The 18,906-nt window shown below is 43.1% G+C and overlaps 1 protein-coding gene across 1 annotated transcript; it reads left to right on the plus strand.

Moving 5' to 3' along the window:
• Positions 1 to 873: 873 nt before the first annotated feature.
• On the plus strand, positions 874 to 11,124 carry polh (polymerase (DNA directed), eta). Its single transcript, XM_064932473.1, has 10 exons — positions 874 to 1,289; positions 1,684 to 1,818; positions 1,930 to 2,162; positions 5,279 to 5,445; positions 5,654 to 5,757; positions 5,968 to 6,087; positions 8,585 to 8,708; positions 8,852 to 8,917; positions 9,311 to 9,483; positions 9,677 to 11,124. The coding sequence occupies exons 1-10, from the start codon at positions 1,153 to 1,155 to the stop codon at positions 10,785 to 10,787; spliced, it is 2,370 nt and encodes a 789-aa protein (XP_064788545.1). The 5' UTR covers positions 874 to 1,152; the 3' UTR covers positions 10,788 to 11,124.
• The last annotated feature ends 7,782 nt before the right edge of the window (positions 11,125 to 18,906 follow it).

Raw genomic sequence — 18,906 nt, forward strand, 5'->3', positions numbered from 1 at the left:
AAAGCCCATTTCTATTTTTATTAGAGATATTTCTTGTCATCAAAACATCACCTAATGTCACGCCCTGGTCGAAGTATTTTGTGTTTGTCTTCATTTATTTGGTCAGGCCAGGGTGTGGCATGGGTTTTTGTATGTCGTGTGTTTTGATTTGGAATTGTAGCTTAGTGGGGTGTTCTAGATAAGTCTATGGCTGTCTGAAGTGGTTCTCAATCAGAGGCAGGTGTTTATCGTTGTCTCTGATTGGGAACCATATTTAGGCAGCCATATTCTTTGAGTGTTTCGTGGGTGATTGTCCTGATGTCCTTGTTCTGTGTTTATTTACACCAGTATAGGCTGTTTCGATTTTCGTTACGTTCATTGTGTTTGTTGTTTTTGTAATTGATTCGTGTTCACGTTTGTTTATTAAACATGGATCGTAATCTACACGCCGCATTTTGGTCCGACTCTCCTTCATACCTAGAAAGCCGTAACACCTAAACATAACCCAACACTTGCATTTGTCATAACTGTTTCTCAGACCTACATCAGAATCATAACTCTTCTTATCAGGATTTTCGTTACAATCTTCATTAAAAAACAGTCTAATATTGGGATGGGATACAACCTAGCCTCCCTAAACATCAAAAATGGTCTCATCAAATATAAATTCCCCACAAATAAAAGATCCAGATGCGTCCACTTGTTCTGTAGACATGCATTCAGTCCTCCACGGATCAGAACCTGGAATCGGCCCATACCGCACCATCTATTGTCATCGATTTCTCCAGAGTTTTCCATTTTTTGTATCACAAAGTATAATGGATTCATGCTCCAGTCCAGTTGGTGGCGGTAATGCACCAATAATATTGGATGCCAACCGCCATTAAACTCCACCGAAGAAGATTATTCGGGGAGCGGCATAGTTACATTATGTAGCATTAATGTAATGTTATCTAATTTGTTTCCTTCGCTATTTAGCTACAGTAATATCTTAACGTTGTGTGTTTCAAGCTACATATTTGACATTTAGCAATCTGGATAGCTATTAGATAGGCTAACTAACTTATATATAATGTAGGTCGGTAGCTTTATCTAGCTAGCTAACATGCATTCTACCATAACAATTCGTTTTTAACTTCCAATGCTGTCCATTCGTTCCGCATCTCTTCTGGAATGGATTATGGGAAGGAGAGGGTTGTGGCGTTGGTGGATATGGACTGTTTCTACGTGCAAGTGGAACAGAGGCTGAACCCAGCGCTGAAAAACAGACCGTGTGTGGTCGCACAGTACAAGACATGGAAGGGAGGCGGGTGAGTCACAGATACAGAGTCTCCTTCCCAAGGCCAATGGGATTGAGAGCGGCGTAGCTAGCATACACACATCAATCCAGAATAAAAACATGTAGACCTAGGGGGAATGGGACAGTGGGAGTGACTCGTAGGTGTTTCGCCCTTACCCCATGTTTCTTAGTTGTATGGGTAAGGCTGGCTAAGGTTTAACTTCAGTGTCCATTATAATGTAATGGAGAGTGTCAGTGGAGTTAAACATTAGTTCAGGCGGGTCCTGATTTGTGGTGCATACCTACGTCACCTGGTTCTCAGCTCTGCAAAACGTTTGTCTCTCCCATACATTACAGTTTTTTGTTGCATGGACTGTTCAGAATATCATAGTCAAGTCATGTTCTCACACTTTATCTTTACCCAGTATCATAGCTGTGAGTTATGAGGCCAGGGCCCATGGTGTCACCAGGAACATGTGGGCAGACGATGCCAAGAAACTGTGCCCAGATCTCCAGGTTGCAAGGGTCAGAGAGTCACATGGGAAGGCAGACCTCACCCAGTACGTGTCCATTATACAATATTTTAAATGACTTCGGTGACTAAGTGAATCCCCAGGAACCCCTTTGGAAAGCCTGCAGTGCTAACCAGCTAACTGTCACCCCCTGTGTAGTTACCGGGAGGCGAGTGTACAGGTGTTTGAGGTGATGTCACGCTTCGCTGTGCTCGAGAGGGCCAGTATTGACGAGGCCTACATGGACCTGACTGCTGCGATACAGCAGAGATTGAAAAGCATGACTGACCAGCAGGTAGACCCTCAGCTCCTGAAGACCAGCCACGTCCAGGGCTACCCACTGGCTCCTCTTGACCAGGAAGAGGCAGCACAGGACACCACAACTGATAAAGGTGGGTTTTAAACCGCGGTCGTCATTGGGTTAGTTTACCCCAAGAACTCTAAATGATTGTTGAGTTTTAGGCCTAAATATTTTTCTGAAATGCTATCTCTCTTAGTGCTGTGTTCTCATTTTATATATGTGGTATCTTGATATCCTGTATCTGTCCACATCCCTGGGTTTCTAATCAAATATCCTGTATCTGTCCACATCCCTGGGTTTTCTAATCAAAGACCATGTCAGTGCAGACTTTCAAATAAAACATGTCAATTACATTTTATCGGTTGCGTACACATATTTAGCAGATGTTCCTAACTCCAACAGTGCAGTAATACCCAACAATACATATAACCCCCCCCCCCCCCACATACGCACACAAAAGGGATTAAGCAATATTAGAACGAGCAATGTCAGAGTTCGGAATATAAATATACACTGAGTGTACAAAATACTGCTCTTTTCATGACAGATTGACCAGGTGAATCCAGGCGAAAACTATTGTCCTTTATTGAGGTCAATTTGGAGGCGAAAGAAATGCACACCTGTTTAGGCAAGGTGTGGGCTAGCAGAGTAGAACACTTGGAAAAGGAGAGCCACACACTCTAGGAGCTCAGATGCAACAATTTAATAACCAATGTTTCGACAGACAAGCTGTCTCCATCATGGTATAATAACAGACATTGCGGGTCACTAATTTGTATTAACTGGGTGGTTTGAGCACTGAATGCTGATTGGCTGAAAGCTGTGGTATATGAGACTGTATACCACGGGTATGACAGAACATTTACTTTTACTGTTCTAATTACATTTGTAACCAGTTTATAATAGCAATAAGGCACCTCGGGGGTTTGTGTTATATGGCCAATATACCACGGCTAAGGGCTGTATCCAGGCATTCCACGTTGCGTCGTGCATTAGAACAGCCCTTAGCCTTGTTATATTGGCCATATACCACACCCCCTCGGGCCTTACTGCTTAAATATAGTTTCAAACGACACACAGGTCTCTGTAATCATGGCTGGGTGTGGCTTGATTTCATTGGTTAATTTGCAGATATAAATACAACATATAAAAAGCATAGATGGGAAACATATGATCATAGATATAATTTGGCTACATACAAGGGTCTTTAAATGAAAGATTCAGGCAGCCTCTCGTTTAACAATAAATTATCAAGGTTACCCCCTCTCCTAGGGAGGGTGACCATTTTAGATGCCGATATAATGAAGGGACGAAATAGTGGTTCGCTTCCAAAAAGTTGGCCGCAACTGGGTACGTCGAGTTTTTGCACCAAATGGTTCTGCGATGCTCCGGGATTCATACTTTTAATTAGCATTTTACCCACTTCATTTGTTTACCACAAGGACAAATTATAAGATAAATAACTGCCTTAGTGGACCACGTAATAACACCTTTTAATTGGGATCTATTTCCCAGTTTGAAGGATCTACATTTGTACATGCCGTTGCATTGAGCGCAGCCATTACACTTGTAGTTTCCATCCAGTAGAGGTGCAAATGGATGTTGTGCTGGGCAATTTTGGGGTGGTAAATCAGAGTTTATCCATTGATCTCTAAAATTTCTGCCCCGCGAGAATACTACCAAGGGAGGGTCCGAAAACACATTACCGGTACTGTCATCAGATCTTAGAATGTGCCAATGTTTGTGAACAATTCCTTTTAATTTGTTCAGAGCAATCTGAATAGCGCGTAGTAAGAACACAATAATGATTATTTTTGCGAGACTGTCCTTGAAAGAGATCATGTCTTGATTTGTTTTGGATTGGATTGTCTCAATGGCAGTATTCATCTGACCATGCACTGGAAGGTTGTTCATTAGGGTCACCTTGCAGAAGAAAATGTTCCATTGCTTCAATACCGCCCTCGTGTGGAATATTCGTGTATAACGACTCGACATCAGAAGTCATTTACAAAGTATTCTCAGGGAGAGGATCAAGAGATTTAATGATAGAGATCATACTGCTGGTGTCCTTTACAAAGGAGGGGTGCTGTTCTGTGAGTGGTCAGATTTTTAAAAAAGTTGATAAAGGGGCTGTGAACTGTATCAATGTCTGCTACAATAGGGCACCCAGCAGGTTTTGTAACATTCTTGTGTAATTTTGGCGAAGTATAGAAAGTGGCATTTTTAGGGAGTTGAATAGCCAAAAAGTTATTTTTTGGTGATTTGACCAGGACTTAAATACCCATCTAGGACAGTAAAGATGGTGTTCTGACATTGGGAAGTGGGGTCACTTCTGAGTTTCTTAGATAATGTGTTGTCAAGCAGTTGTCTGACACTCATTTACATAAACTGTCCTATCCATGATTACTCACGACCCACCCTTATCAGCAGAGCGGGTAAGGACTGACGTACCAGACTAAGTCAAGCAACGCTTGTTTTTCATCCTTACGTAAATTATGGAAAGATATGTACTTGTTCTTAAAGAGATTCCCAACATCTTTTTTCAACGAGTCTGCAGTATGTCTCAATAGAGCGATTGCGGTTGGCTGGAGGTACAAAATAACTCTTACTTCTAAAAGGAGTCGGAGTGTGTGCAGGTGAGGTCACCTGTTAAATCCACTTCAATCAGTGTAGGTGAAACGGAGGAGACAAGTTAATAAAGGAGACAATTGAGACATAGATTGTGTATGTTTGCCATTTCAGCAAATGAATTGGCAACACAAAATCTTTAAGTGCCTTTGAGCGGGGTATGGCAGTATAGGCCAGGCGCACCGGTTTGTGTCAAGAACTGCAACCCTGCTGGGTTTTTCATGCTGAACAGTTTCCCGTGTGTATCAAGAATGTTCCTCCACCCAAAGGACACCCAGCCTTGGAGTCAACATGGGCCAGCATTCCTGCTTTCGACTCCTTGTCGAGTCCATGCCCTGACGAATTGAGGATGTTCTGAGGACAAAAGGGAGTGACACTCAATATTAGGAAGGTGTTCTTAATATTTTGTACACTCAGTGTATATGATGGTGTATATAGACATTATGGGCAGTATATGAATAGGAAAGGGGTGTACAACAGTAGTTCTATAGGATAGGCCTTGACTAGAATAAAGTATAGACATATGAAGTGGGTAAAACGGTATGTTAACATGGTGCTCCTCTCCATGTTTTTCCCCAGAAGAGCGAAGGTCCAGTGGCCTGCAGCAGTGGCTGTCCTCTGTGTCAGGGGGCTCTGGCTGTGCAGAGCTGCAGTTGGCTCTGGGGGCTGTGATCGTCGAGGAGATGAGGGCTGCAGTGGAGCAGCACACAGGCTACCGCTGCTCTGCAGGGATATCCCACAACAAGGTCAGTACTCTCTTCCCCTCTCAACACAACCAGTGTGTTCTACCTCTTTCTGTCAATAGTTCTACTAGCTTTCTTTACTTGTGTCCTTACTGTCATGATCACTGAATCCTGACAGAACACAACTGGTCGTAGCAACATGGTGGAAACTTGGCCAGTCCTTTCAGCTGTCAGTTCTAGGCCAGTCTGTTTATTTATCATGTCTCCTCAGGTGCTGGCTAAACTCGCCTGTGGTCTGAACAAACCCAACCGCCAGACACTCCTGCCATTAGGCTCTGTTCCAGAGCTCTTCAACTCACTTCCCATTGGCAAAATGTGAGTGTACTGCTAGTTAAAACTAACCGTGTGCTGTAACTGAGAGAAAATTAAGAGAATTGACACAATTACACATATCCGTCAATATACATGCAACATGCAATACAATCTTTCCTGGACTACAGGACCATCAGACTATGCAGATGAATACAGAATAAACTTTACAGACTCAGAGATAGACTGATCCGGACCTGTTGTTCCTCTCTCCAGCCGAAACCTGGGGGGTAAGCTGGGGGCGTCCATCACAGAGACCCTGGAGGTAGAGAACATGGGGGAACTAACCCGCTTCTCTCAAGCCCAGCTGGGACAGCACTTTGGAGACAAGACTGGGTAAACAACACACACTTCCTTCATGTCATGAAGTATATAAACCACTCTTCCTCAATGAACCACACTTATGTAATACTGTGGATAATTTAAAGTTATTAGCTAAAATTGTAATATTGCAATCTGGTGTTGTAAAAGTAACTATCCTCTTAAAGATGTTATACTATTTGGTGCCAGTGGTGGCTAATGTACAGTGCCTTCGGAAAGTATTCAGACCCCTTGACTTTTTCCACATTTTTGTTATGATACAGCCTTATTCTATAATGTATTAAATATTTTTTTCATCAATATACACACAATACCCCATTAAGACAAAGCAAAAACAGTGTTAGACATTTTTGCTAATTTATAAAAAATATTATATTTCCATAAGTATTCTGACCCTTTACTCTGCTTTGTTGAATCAAATCACATTTTATTGGTCATAACATGGTTAGCAGATGTTAATGTGAGTGTAGCGAAATGCTTGTGCTTCTAATTTCTAACAAGTAATCTAACAATTTCACAACTACTACCTTATACACACAAGTGTAAAGAGATGAATAAGAATATGTACATATAAATATATGGATGAGCAATGGCTGTGCGGCATAGGCAAGATTATTAAAGTGGCTAGAGATTTGAGTCTATTTCAGCAGCAGCCACTCAATATTAGTGATGGCTGTTTAACAGTCTAATGGCCTTGAGATAGAAGCTGTTTTTCAGTCTCTCTCTGTCTCAGCCTTGATGCATCTGTACTGAACTCGCCTTCTGGATGATAGTGGGGTGAACAGGCAGTGGCGCGGGTGGTTGTTGTCCTTGATGATCTTTTTGGCCTTAGTGTGACATCGGCTGATGTAGGTGTCCTGGAGGGCAGGTAGTTTGCCCCTGGTGATGCATTGTGCAGACCTCACTACCCTCTGGAGAGCCTTGCGGTTGTGGGTGGAGCAGTTGCCGTACCAGGCTGTGATACAGTCCGAAAGGATACTCTCGTTTGTGATTCTGTAACAGTTTGTGAGTGTTTTCGGTGACAAGCCAAATTTCTTCAGACTCCTGAGATTGAAGAGGCGCTGTTATGCCTTCTTCACCACGCTGTCTGTGTGGGTGGACCATTTCAGAAGTGCCTTTGGCAGTGATGACAGCATCAATTATTGGGTATGACACAACAAGCTTGGCTCACCTGTATTTGGGGAGTTTCTGTATTCTTGAGATTCTCTCAAGTTCTGTCAGGTTGGATTGGGACCGTTGCCGCACAGCTATTTTCATGTCGCTCCAGAGATGTTCAATCAGGTTCAAGTCCGGGCTTTGGCTGGGCCAATCAAGGACATTCAGTGACTTGTCCCAAAGCCACTCTCGCGTTGTCTTGGGGTTGTTGCTTAGGGTTGTTGTCCTGTTGGAAGGTGAACCTTTGCCCGAGTCCGAGGACCTGAGCGCTCTGGAGCAGGTTTTCATCAAGGATCTCTCTGTACTTTGCTCTGTTCATTTTTCCCTCGATCCTGACTAGTCTCCCAGTCCCTGCTGCTAAAAAACATCCCCACCGCATGATGCTGCCACCACCATGCTTCACCGTAGGGATGTATTCAGACGCTTTGCTATGCAGGTTTCCTCCAGACGTGATGCTTGGCATTCAGGCCAAAGAGTTCAATCTTGGTTTCATCAGACCAGAGAATCTTGTTTCTCATGGTCTGAGAGTCTTTAGGTGCCTTTTGGCAAACTCCAAGCAGGCTGTCATGTGCCTTTTACTGAGGAGTGGCTTCCATCTGGCCACTCTTCCATAACGGCCTGATTTGATGGAGTGTTGCAGAGATGTTTGTCCTTCTGGAAGGTTCTCCCATCTCCACAGAATAACTCTAGAGCTCTGTCAGTGACCATCAGGTTCTTGGTCACCTCCCTGACCAAGCCCCTTTTCCGAATGCTCAGTTTGGCTGGGCGGCCAGCTTTAGGAAGAGTCTTGGTGGTTCCAAACTTCTTCGATTTAAGAATGATGGAGGCCACTGTGTTCTTGGGGACCTTCAATGCTGCAGAAATGTTTTGGTACCCTTCCCCAGATCTGTGCCTCGGCATAATCCTGTCTCGGAGCTCTACGGACAATTCCTTTGGCCTCATGGCTTGGATTTTGCTCTAACATGCACTGTCAACTGTGGGACCTGATATAGACAAGTGTGTGCCTTTCCAAATCATGTCCAATCAATTGAATTTACCATAGGTGGACTCCAAGCAAGTTGTAGAAACATCTCAAGGATGATTAATGGAAACAGGATGCACCTAAGCAAAGGGTTCCAATTTCATAGCAACGGGTCTGAATACTTACATAAATTAGATGTCTTTTTATTCTAAAAACATGTTTTCGCTTTGTCATTATGGGGTATTGTGTGTAGATTGCTGAGGATGTTTAAAAAAAAAAAAATCCATTTTAGAAGTAGGCTGTAATGTAACACTGTGTAAAAAGTCAAGGGGTCTGAATACTTTCCGAAGGCACTGTAGTTCCCATATGGATATGAATAAATAGTGCTCTCTTCAGCCAGTGGCTGTATGACCTGTGTCGGGGGATTGACTTTGACGCAGTGAAGCCCAGACAACTCCCTAAATCCATCGGCTGCAGCAAGAACTTCCCTGGGAAGACATCTCTCACTACCAGAGAGCGGGTACTTGGCTATATTCATGCCCTCTCTCCATCTGTTCTTCTGCCTGCCTCTGGCACCAATCTCCCATTTTTGATTCCTCTTGAGCTCTGTTCCTTCTATGTCTGTTGATGTCTGAATAAAATACTCTTGTCTTATCTCTGCAGGTGCAGCACTGGCTCTATCAGCTGGCTCTGGAGCTGGAGGAGAGACTGACCAAGGACAGAGAGCTGGTGAGGGACTTCATCTCACCATCCTCTGTTTGTCTCATCCCTCCCTGTCTGGTCACACCCTCATGAGACTGAGGGATGGAAGGATAATCTACAGTTGAAGTTGAAACTTCTGACCCACTGGAATAGTGATGCAGTGAATTATAAGTGAAATAATCTGTCTGTTACCAATTGTTGGAAAAATTACTTGGCATGCACAAAGTAGATGTCCTAACCGACTTTCCAAAACTAGTTTGTTAACAATACATTTGTGGAGTGGTTGACAAACGAGTTTTAATGACTCCAACCTAAGTGTATGTAAACTTCCGACTTCAACTGTACCTCCCCACCTGCATGCCTGTCACTCCTCTCCTCTCCATTCCATTTCTGTCACTCATTCTCTCTCCCTCTGTGTAGAATGGTCGTGTGGCTAAGCAGTTGACTGTGGGTGTAAGGCAGTTGGGTGATAAAAGGCCCAGCAGTTTCTCTCGGTGCTGCTCGTTGGCACGCTACGACGCCACCAAGATCTCCTCGGATAGCTTCGCAATCCTCAAAAGTCTCAACACAGCAGGGAACCATCAGGCAGCATGGCAAGTTGCACAAATTAAGTCTGCCATGACATTAACTATATATGCAACCAACTCTAGACAGCATGGCAAATATAACACCATTGTTTGGAACACTACATCTATAGCCACCCTGAAATCTTAATCTTCAGAGGCGTTGATTTCCCATGGCTGTCTATTTTCGAATGTATGCGTCTCACTTTCTCTTTCTATCCAGGACTCCTCCCCTCACCCTGCTCCACATTTCGGCTAGTAAATTTAGTGATTCACCCTCTGCCGGGGCCGGAGGAATCGCCAGCTTCCTGTCCAGTGATGTCACTTCCACCCAGGCCTCCACTCAGTCTTGCTCTGGTTCAAAGAAAGACTCCACCCCCAAGAGACCCGGCGCCATCCAGTCCTTCTTCCAAAGATCTGCAGAGAAACAGAGGAAGGAGGAAGAGGGAGAGGAAGAAGAGAATGATAGGGGCTATGGAACCTTTGTCCCGCCTTCCTCTTCTCCTGTGTCCTTCTCTGTAGTAGAGAGGAGTGTGTCTGAGAAAAAAACAACAACCTCAACTGTTTCTAGTACGTCTTGTCACTCTTCTTCTGTTGTCAGTTCATCAGCCAGCCCCCATACTGGCATCACTTCCTTCTTTCAGAGGAAGACACTTGGGAGAAACCAGCAGCCCGTAACCGCAGCCTCACACAGCGACAGTCTCGCAACAGGCAGAACAAGATGTTCCACAGTAGGATATGACACAATAGGGAGTGTCCAACTTTTAACAGACACAGTTGGGTGTGAAATAGCAGGAAGTTACACAGCTCCGGGAGCTGAAATATGTGACGAGCAGACTGCGAACGTAAAAGGACAACACACTAAACACACTCAACTCACGAGTTCAAACCAAGCAGAGGACCAATCTCTGGGGTCTGGGGAGGGAACTTGTACTCTATCAGAGGAAAAACAGTCTGTGGGGTCAGACTTGCCCTACTATCCCCCTTCTGACCCGCCTCAGTGCCTGGCCAGTGTGGCCAAAGAGGACCTGCTGACATGTGAGTGCTGTGGCCAGGACGTGCTGGCCTGGGAGATGCCTGAACATAATGACTACCACTTTGCCTTGGACCTACAGAACTCTTTCTCCTCTACAAGCACAACCACCAACACCTCTCTTCATTCCTCCTCTTTTTCCTCTGTTTCAACTGCCTTCCGCCCCCCTCTCAGGGCAGGCGCCCTTCAGTTGTCCCGGGGGAAGACGCGGGCCAGGGGCCAGTCAACACCCCAGCCTAAACGGCCCCGCTCCCAAGGTGGTAGTACAGGTACGCTGGACTCCTTCTTCAAGAGGAGCTGAGGACAAAGTGGAGGAAAAGAAGAGACGGACCATGAAAGGAGGTAGAGAATCCACTGTGCTGGAATGGTTACTTTTGCTGATGCTATTTAAACTGACCAACAATATTCTAAACTCACTGCCAAAAACATTTATGCGATTGTATGGTGAGATGCTGTTTAATTGTAATGGCAATTGTACAGAATAAATATTTTTACCTATAGAAAATGAACATATTTTATGATAGTTCTACAGATATTGGTAATGCCATACTTTCCTGGAGGTCCTCTTTCAAGGGATATGTTGTCTGGAGAAGCTTTTATATATCTGTGATTATGTTTCCATTAAACATTGAAAATAGTGCTTGTGTTGTGGGCCTTTTTTATCAACCATATGAACTGTGTTTTTGCCACTAGATGGTAGCATCACACATGACGAGCGCACGCAAAGTTAAGGCACTCAGTTTAATGCGCATTCAGCTTAGATACAGTATTTGTGTTGAAGGAAATTGTTTGCTTAGTTTTACCAATGCAAATCTAAGAGAAGGCAAACATGCAAAATGCCCCCATGTGCTATTGGGCTTTGCTGTGATAACATTAAAGGTCAGCCAGCAGACATTTGGCCCACTTTGCGAATAAACTAATGAGTCAGTGTAATCAGTAGAAACAGAGGCCTATTTTGCAGAAACTGGGCTGTAGTGTGACTATCTCCACAGCGGTTGAACACATGCTTGTACTGAAGTGGTATTTTTTTAAACTATTCCATATCAGATTATTTTCCTAATAGTTTCAAACAAAAGAGAAGATAAGTGGAAAACTCATGTTGGGTTTACTTCCAGGTCATGGCAGAGTTAGGCTGGTGTGAGAGCTACAAGGAGGCCCTAAATGTATGACAATGATCTGGGAACTAACAGAATATAACTACTTTCATTTTGTGGATTTAACAATATAATTATATGGATTTAACAATGTAACACTGGAATGACAATTTCAATAAGATCTTAATACTGAGGTTCAATCTTAATGTCAGTTTTATCTTTGACCTCAGTTCAGTCGTGGTTGCCTCTATGATGAGTTGCATTGCACCATTTCTGGGTGTCACATGCTTTTGTGTACATTCTCTCTACGTGGGGAATCAAGCGATCTCCCTTCCATAAAAGTGGTGTTTCAGTCTGACTCAAAGTTTCCAGTGTCTTGCATCAGCTGAGTAATAGAAAGGGAGGAGGCTAACAAAGGGGAGGAGTGAGAACTTCATGGACCCATTTATTATAGCTTTTCACCAGGACACCCTTCAGGTTAACAGCCTAACTACACCATTGAGGTGTAGAATCTATAGAAAACACAGGCAAAAGTTAATGTAACAACTTTTTATGTGTACCATAATATACAAACTGGATCTATACATACAGTGCCTTGCAAAAGTATTCGGCCCCCTTGAACTTTGCGACCTTTTGCCACATTTCAGGCTTCAAACATAAAGATATAAAACTGTATTTTTTGTGAAGAATCAACAAGTGGGAAACAATCATGAAGTGGAATGACATTTATTGGATATTTCAAACTTTTTTAACAAATCAAAAACTGAAAAATTGGGCGTGCAAAATTATTCAGCCCCTTTACTTTCAGTGCAGCAAACTCTCCAGAAGTTCAGTGAGGATCTCTGAATGATACAATTGGGCCTAAATGACTATTGATGATAAATACAATCCACCTGAATTCTTGAATTCAATTTCCACTTGAATTCTGCTTCCAATGGCCCAGTTACAGTATGTCCATTAACGCACAAAACATGACCACAACACTAACTCTCAACGGTGTTGTCCATTAAAATGCTGGCACAAGAAGCAAGTGTGTGTAAGTATTTGTGTTTCTCTGTGTGTGCGCGAGTGAGCGAGAGTATGTATATATCAACAAAAATGAGAAAGCCTACAGGGAGGAGGTTAGAGCCCTGGCGGAGTGGTGTGTGGAAAATAACCTCTTCCTCAACGTCAACAGAACTAAAGAGCTGATCATGGACGACAGGAGACAGAAGAGGGTACACACCCCCATTTTCCTCCACGGGGCCGCAGTGGATATGGTCAAAAGCTTAAAGTTCCTCGGCATGCACATCACGGAACACCTGAAATGGTCTCACCACACCAACATTGCGGTGAAGAGAGCGAAGCAGTGCCTCCAGAACCTCAGGCGGCTGATCAAATTCCCTCACAAACTCCTACAGATGCACCATTGAGAGCATTCTGTCAGGCTCCATCACTGCCTGGCACGGAAACTGTACAGCAATCAAACGCATGGCTCTCCGGAGTGTGGCTAGGTCAGCTGAAAGCATCACCAGCAGCAGACCATCATTACCAGACCATCAGACTGTTAAACAGCTTCTACAGTGCCTTGCGAAAGTATTCACCCCCCTTGAACTTTGCAACCTTTTGCCACATTTCAGGCTTCAAACATAAATATATAAAACTATCTTTTTGTGAAGAATCAACAACAAGTGGGACACAATCATGAAGTGGAACGGCATTTATTGGATATTTCAAACTTTTTTAACAAATCAAAAACTGAAAAATTGGGCGTGGAAAATTATTCAGACCATTTACTTTCAGTGCAGCAAACTCTCTCCAGAAGTTCAGTGAGGATCTCTGAATGATCCAATGTTGACCTAAATGACTAATGATGATAAATACAATCCACCTGTGTGTAATCAAGTCTCCGTATAAATGCACCTGCATTTCAGTCTCAGAGGTCCGTTAAAAGCGCAGAGAGCATCATGAAGAACAAGGAACACACCAGGCAGGTCCGGGATACTGTTGTGAAGAAGTTTAAAGCCGGATTTGGATACAAAAAGATTTCCCAAGCTTTAAACATCCCAAGGAGCACTGTGCAAGCGATAATATTGAAATGGAAGGAGTATCAGATCACTGCAAATCTACCAAGACCTGGCCGTCCCTCTAAACTTTCAGCTCATACAAGGAGAAGACTGATCAGAGATGCAGCCAAGAGGCCCATGATCACTCTGGATGAACTGCAGAGATCTACAGCTGAGGTGGGAGACTCTGTCCATAGGACAACAATCAGTCGTATATTGCACAAATCTGGCCTTTATGGAAGTGGCAAGAAGAAAGCCATTTCTTAAAGATATCCATAAAAAGTGTCGTTTAAAGTTTTCCACAAGCCACCTGGGATACACACCAAACATGTGGAAGAAGGTGCTCTGGTCAGATGAAACCAAAATTGAACTTTTTGGCAACAATGCAAAACGTTATGTTTGGCGTAAAAGCAACACAGCTCATCACCCTGAACACACCATACCCACTGTCAAACATGGTGGTGGCAGCATCATGGTTTGGGCCTGCTTTTCTTCAGCAGGGACAGGGAAGATGGTTAAAATTGATGGGAAGATGGATGGAGCCAAATACAGGACCATTCTGGAAGAAAACCTGATGGAGTCTGCAAAAGACCTGAGATTGGGACGGAGATTTGTCTTCCAACAAGACAATGATCCAAAACATAAAGCAAAATCTACAATGGAATGGTTCAAAAATAGACATATCCAGGTGTTAGAATGGCCAAGTCAAAGTCCAGACCTGAATCCAATCGAGAATCTGTGGAAAGAACTGAAAACTGCTGTTCACAAATGCTCTCCATCCAACCTCACTGAGCTCGAGCTGTTTTGCAAGGAGGAATGGGAAAAAATTTCAGTCTCTCGATGTGCAAAACTGATAGACATACCCCAAGCGACTTACAGCTGTAATCGCAGCAAAAGGTGGCGCTACAAAGTATTAACTTAAGAGGGCTGAATAATTTTGCACGCCCAATTTTTCAGTTTTTGATTTGTTAAAAAAGTTTGAAATATCCAATAAATGTTGTTCCACTTCATGATTGTGTCCCACTTGTTGTTGATTCTTCACAAAAAAATACAGTTTTATATCTTTATGTTTGAAGCCTGAAATGTGGCAAAAGGTCGCAAAGTTCAAGGGGGCCGAATACTTTCGCAAGGCACTGTAAATATGTGGTACTCCACCCCACACAGAACAGCGCAAACTGGAAACATGCCTCACAAGTCCCCAACTGGCAGCGTCTTTAAATAGTACCAGCAAAATACCAGTCTCAACGTCAAATGTGAAGAGGCGACTCCGGGATGCTGGCCTTCTAGGCAGAGTTACTCTGTGCAGTGGCTGTGTTCTTTTGCCCATCTTAATCTTTTATTTTTATTGTCCAGTCTAAGATATGGCTTTTTCTTTGCAACTCTGTCTAGAAGGCCAACATCCCGGAGTCACCTCTTCACTGTTAATGTTGAGACTGGTGTTTTGCTGGTACTATTTAATGAAGCTGCCAGTTGAGGACTTGTGAGGCGTCTGTTGTTCAAACTAGACACTAATGTACTTGTCCTCTTGCTCAGTTGTGCACCGGGGCCTCCGTCTCCTCTTTCTATTCTGGTTAGAGCCAGTTCGCTCTGTTCTGTGAAGGGAGTAGTACACAGTGTACGAGATATTCAGTTTCTTGGCAATTTCTCCCATGGTATTCCATTTCTCAGAGCAAGAGTAGACTGATGAGTTTCAGAACAAAGTTTATTTGTTTCTGGCCATTTTGAGCCTGTAATCAAATCCACAAATGCTGATGCACCAGATACTCAACTAGTCTAAAGAAGGACCATTTTATTGCTTCTTTAATCAGGACAACAGTTTTCAGTGACCCCAAACTTTTGAAGGGTAGTGTATGTTTGAGTGAGAGGTGAGTGTGTGTAAGCACTTCACTCAGAGGTGTGAATCAACTGTGTTTAAGGTGACTGCTGCTTTACACTCATTTCCATAGATCTCTGTGCCTTTTGTAACCAGGTCTTCCTTACACCTCAACCTCACCGTGGTGACTGTTGCTAGATGAACAGGTGACACAGGAGACAAAATATACTTCCCTCATTAGTATCGAGAAAAGCAAAAGGAAACAATCTAAATAGCAGTTCTTGAAAAAGCTTGAGAAAAGGTTTGGTGACAACAAGGCTTTGGAAAAACAAAGTAAAAGACAGAAGTTGAGGGAAAAGTCGGTTCTTTGCTGAGATGACAGGAGAGGGGTTTGGAAGAAGCAGGTAGGCTGAAGACGACAGGAGAAAGAGATGGAACCCTCTCCTCCGATGTTCTAGATCCTGGGATCTAGCTGGGACGGCTGTGGTTCTCCTGTTCCACTGGGCGGTTCTGCATTCTAGGCCTCGTCCTCCTCCTCACTCTGTGAGAGCTGTGACCGGGAGACAGGCTGCAGCTTGGTGACCTGGCCGATGCCTTTGGTGGCTCCCTCTCTGAACAGCAGCTTGGCCCCCACCTTCAGGTACTCTGGGTGCTTAATGAACTTAAAACAGACCACTGCCTTCTCACCTGTCCTCAGCTCCTCCTGTGGTACACAGAGAGATGGATTAGTAGTTTCATGGAAGACGTGTATTAGTTTCATAGAAGAAGACTTGTATAGAATACTACCACTGTATGTTAACACTTCACAACTATTCATTCTACACATCCTTCAAACTAGTGTTGACACGATACCAGAAATATTTAAGTGTGTTAACTTTTGTGCAGCGTGAGAGGGGAGCTAACATAATACATCCCAGACTGCCAGTGCAGGCTAGCAATGAGTAATGGGGAGCAGGCAAGGTTCACGCTATAATAAGGGGTAGGGGACGTTGATAGACATGCTTGATTCGTGAAGTACCTAAAGTATAAACAAATATAGTACCAAACGTTTTTTCATGTTCTAGTATCGAAAAAGTACCGAAGTTTCGGTATACCGTGCAACACTACTTCATAAAAATGTCTGTCTGTGATGGCAGGGTTTACCCAGACAGAGAGGATCGTGGTATGGTGGAGGACTGACCTTGCCATGCACAGCCTTCACAAATCAAATCAAATGTTATTGGTGACATACACATGATTAGCAGATGTTAAGGCGAGTGTAGCGAAATGCTTGCGCTTCTAGTTCCAACAGTGCAGTAATATCTAACAAGTTATCTAACTATTCCACAACAACTATCTTATACACACGAATCTAAACAGATGGAATAAGAATATGTACATATAAATACATGGATGAGCGATGACCGAGAGGCATAGGCAAGATGCATTAGAGTATATAAAATACAGTACATACATATGAGATGAGTAGTGTAAGATATGTAAAAAAATATTAAAGTGACATTGTTTAAAGTGACTAGTAATCCATTTATTAAATTAGCCAATGAATGTAGGCAGCTACCTCTCTGTGTTAGTGATGGCTGTTTAACAGTCTGATGGCCTTGAGATTGAAGCTGTTTTTCAGTCTCTTGGTCCCAGCTTTGATGCACCTGTACTGACTTCGCCTTCTTGATGTTAGCGGGGTGAACAGCAGTGGCTCGGGTGGTTGTTGTCCTTGGTGATCTTTTTGGCCTTCCTGTGACATTGGGTGCTGTAGATGTCCTGGAGGGCAAGTAGTTTGCCCCCAGTGATGCGTTGTGCAGACCGCACCACTCTCTAGAGAGACTTGCGGTTGAGGGCGGTCCAGTTTCCTTAACAGGTGGTGATACAGCCCAACAGGATGCTCTTCAAACATCTTAGGGATCCCTTCACCCCTATTCCCGCTCGGATCCCGTTAACGGGATTGATTTGACAACATCCAGTGAAATTGCAGCATGCCAAATTCAAAAAGAGAAATTCTCATAATAAGAATTCATTAAACATACAAGTGTTATACATCAAAATACATCTTGTCTTCTTGTTAATCCAGCCACAGTGTCAGATTACAAAAAGGCTTTACGGCGAAAGCAGACCATGCGATAATCTGAGGACAGCACCATGCATACAAACACATGGAAATCAGATTTCAACCAGGCAGGTGCTCCACAAAAATCAGAAATAACGATATAATTCATGCCTTACGTTTGAAGATCTTCTTCTGTTGGCACTCCAAAATGTCCCACAAACATCACAAATTGTCCTTTTGTTCAATAAATTCCTTCATTATATCCCCAAAATGTCAATTTATTTGGTGCGTTTGATTCAGAAATACACCTGTTCCAACTCGCCCAACATTCCTAAAATTATCTTATAAGTTACCTGTAAACTTGGTGCAAATATTTAAAATAACGTTCCTAATCCAAATTGATGTATCCTAATACGTAAATAATCGATACAATTTAACTGTGTTCAATACCGGATGAAAACAAAGTGAAGCGCATTCCAGGTCGTGCGCTCCAAAAGACTTGAGTCTCTTTGTGTGAAACATGGAAAGGAAAGAAATACTTCTTCATTTCTCAAAGGGAAAACATCAACCAATTTCTAACGACTATTGACATCTAGTGGAAGCCATAGGAACTGCAAGCATATTTCTATTAAAAAGGGATTACCATAGAAAACTAATGGAAAACACATTGAGCTCAAAAAACACATTTCCCTGGATGAATTGTGCTCGGGATTTCGCCTGCCAAATCAGTTCATTCATACTCACAGACATTATTTAAACAGTTTTAGAAACTTCCGAGTGTTTTCTATCCAACTCTACTAATAATATGCATGTCCTAGCTTCTGGGCCTGAGTTGCAGGCAGTTTACTTTGGGCACGCTTTTCATTTGGACATGAAAATACTGCCCCCTAGCCCAAAGAGGTTTTAATGGTGCATCTGTAAAAGTTTGTGAGGGTTTAAGGAGACAAGCCAAATTTCTTCAGCCTCCTGGGGTTGAAGGAGCGCTGTTGCGCCTTCTTCACCATACTGTCTTGTGAGTGGACAATTTCAGTGTGTCCGTGATGTGTATGCAGAGGACCTTAAAACGTTCCACCTTCTCCACTGCTGTCCCGTCGATGTGGATAAGGGGGTGTTCCCTCTGCTGTTTCATGTAGGCTGTCTCATCGTTGTTCGTAATCAAGCCGAATACTGTTGTTTCGTCTGCAAACTTTATGTTTGAGTTGGAGGCGTGCTTGGCCACGCAGTGATTTATACTTTAACTTTTGATACTTAAGTGTATTTTAGCAATTATATTTATTTTGATACTTCAGTATATTTAAAACCAAATACTTTTAGACTTTTACTCAAGTAGTATTTTACTGGCTGACTTTCACTTTTACTTGATTAACCTTCTATTAAGGTATCTATACTTTTACTCAAGCATGACAATTGGGTACTTTTTCCACCAC

This window comes from Oncorhynchus masou, chromosome 23 (assembly GCF_036934945.1).
Source record: "Oncorhynchus masou masou isolate Uvic2021 chromosome 23, UVic_Omas_1.1, whole genome shotgun sequence".
NCBI lineage: Eukaryota > Metazoa > Chordata > Actinopteri > Salmoniformes > Salmonidae > Oncorhynchus > Oncorhynchus masou.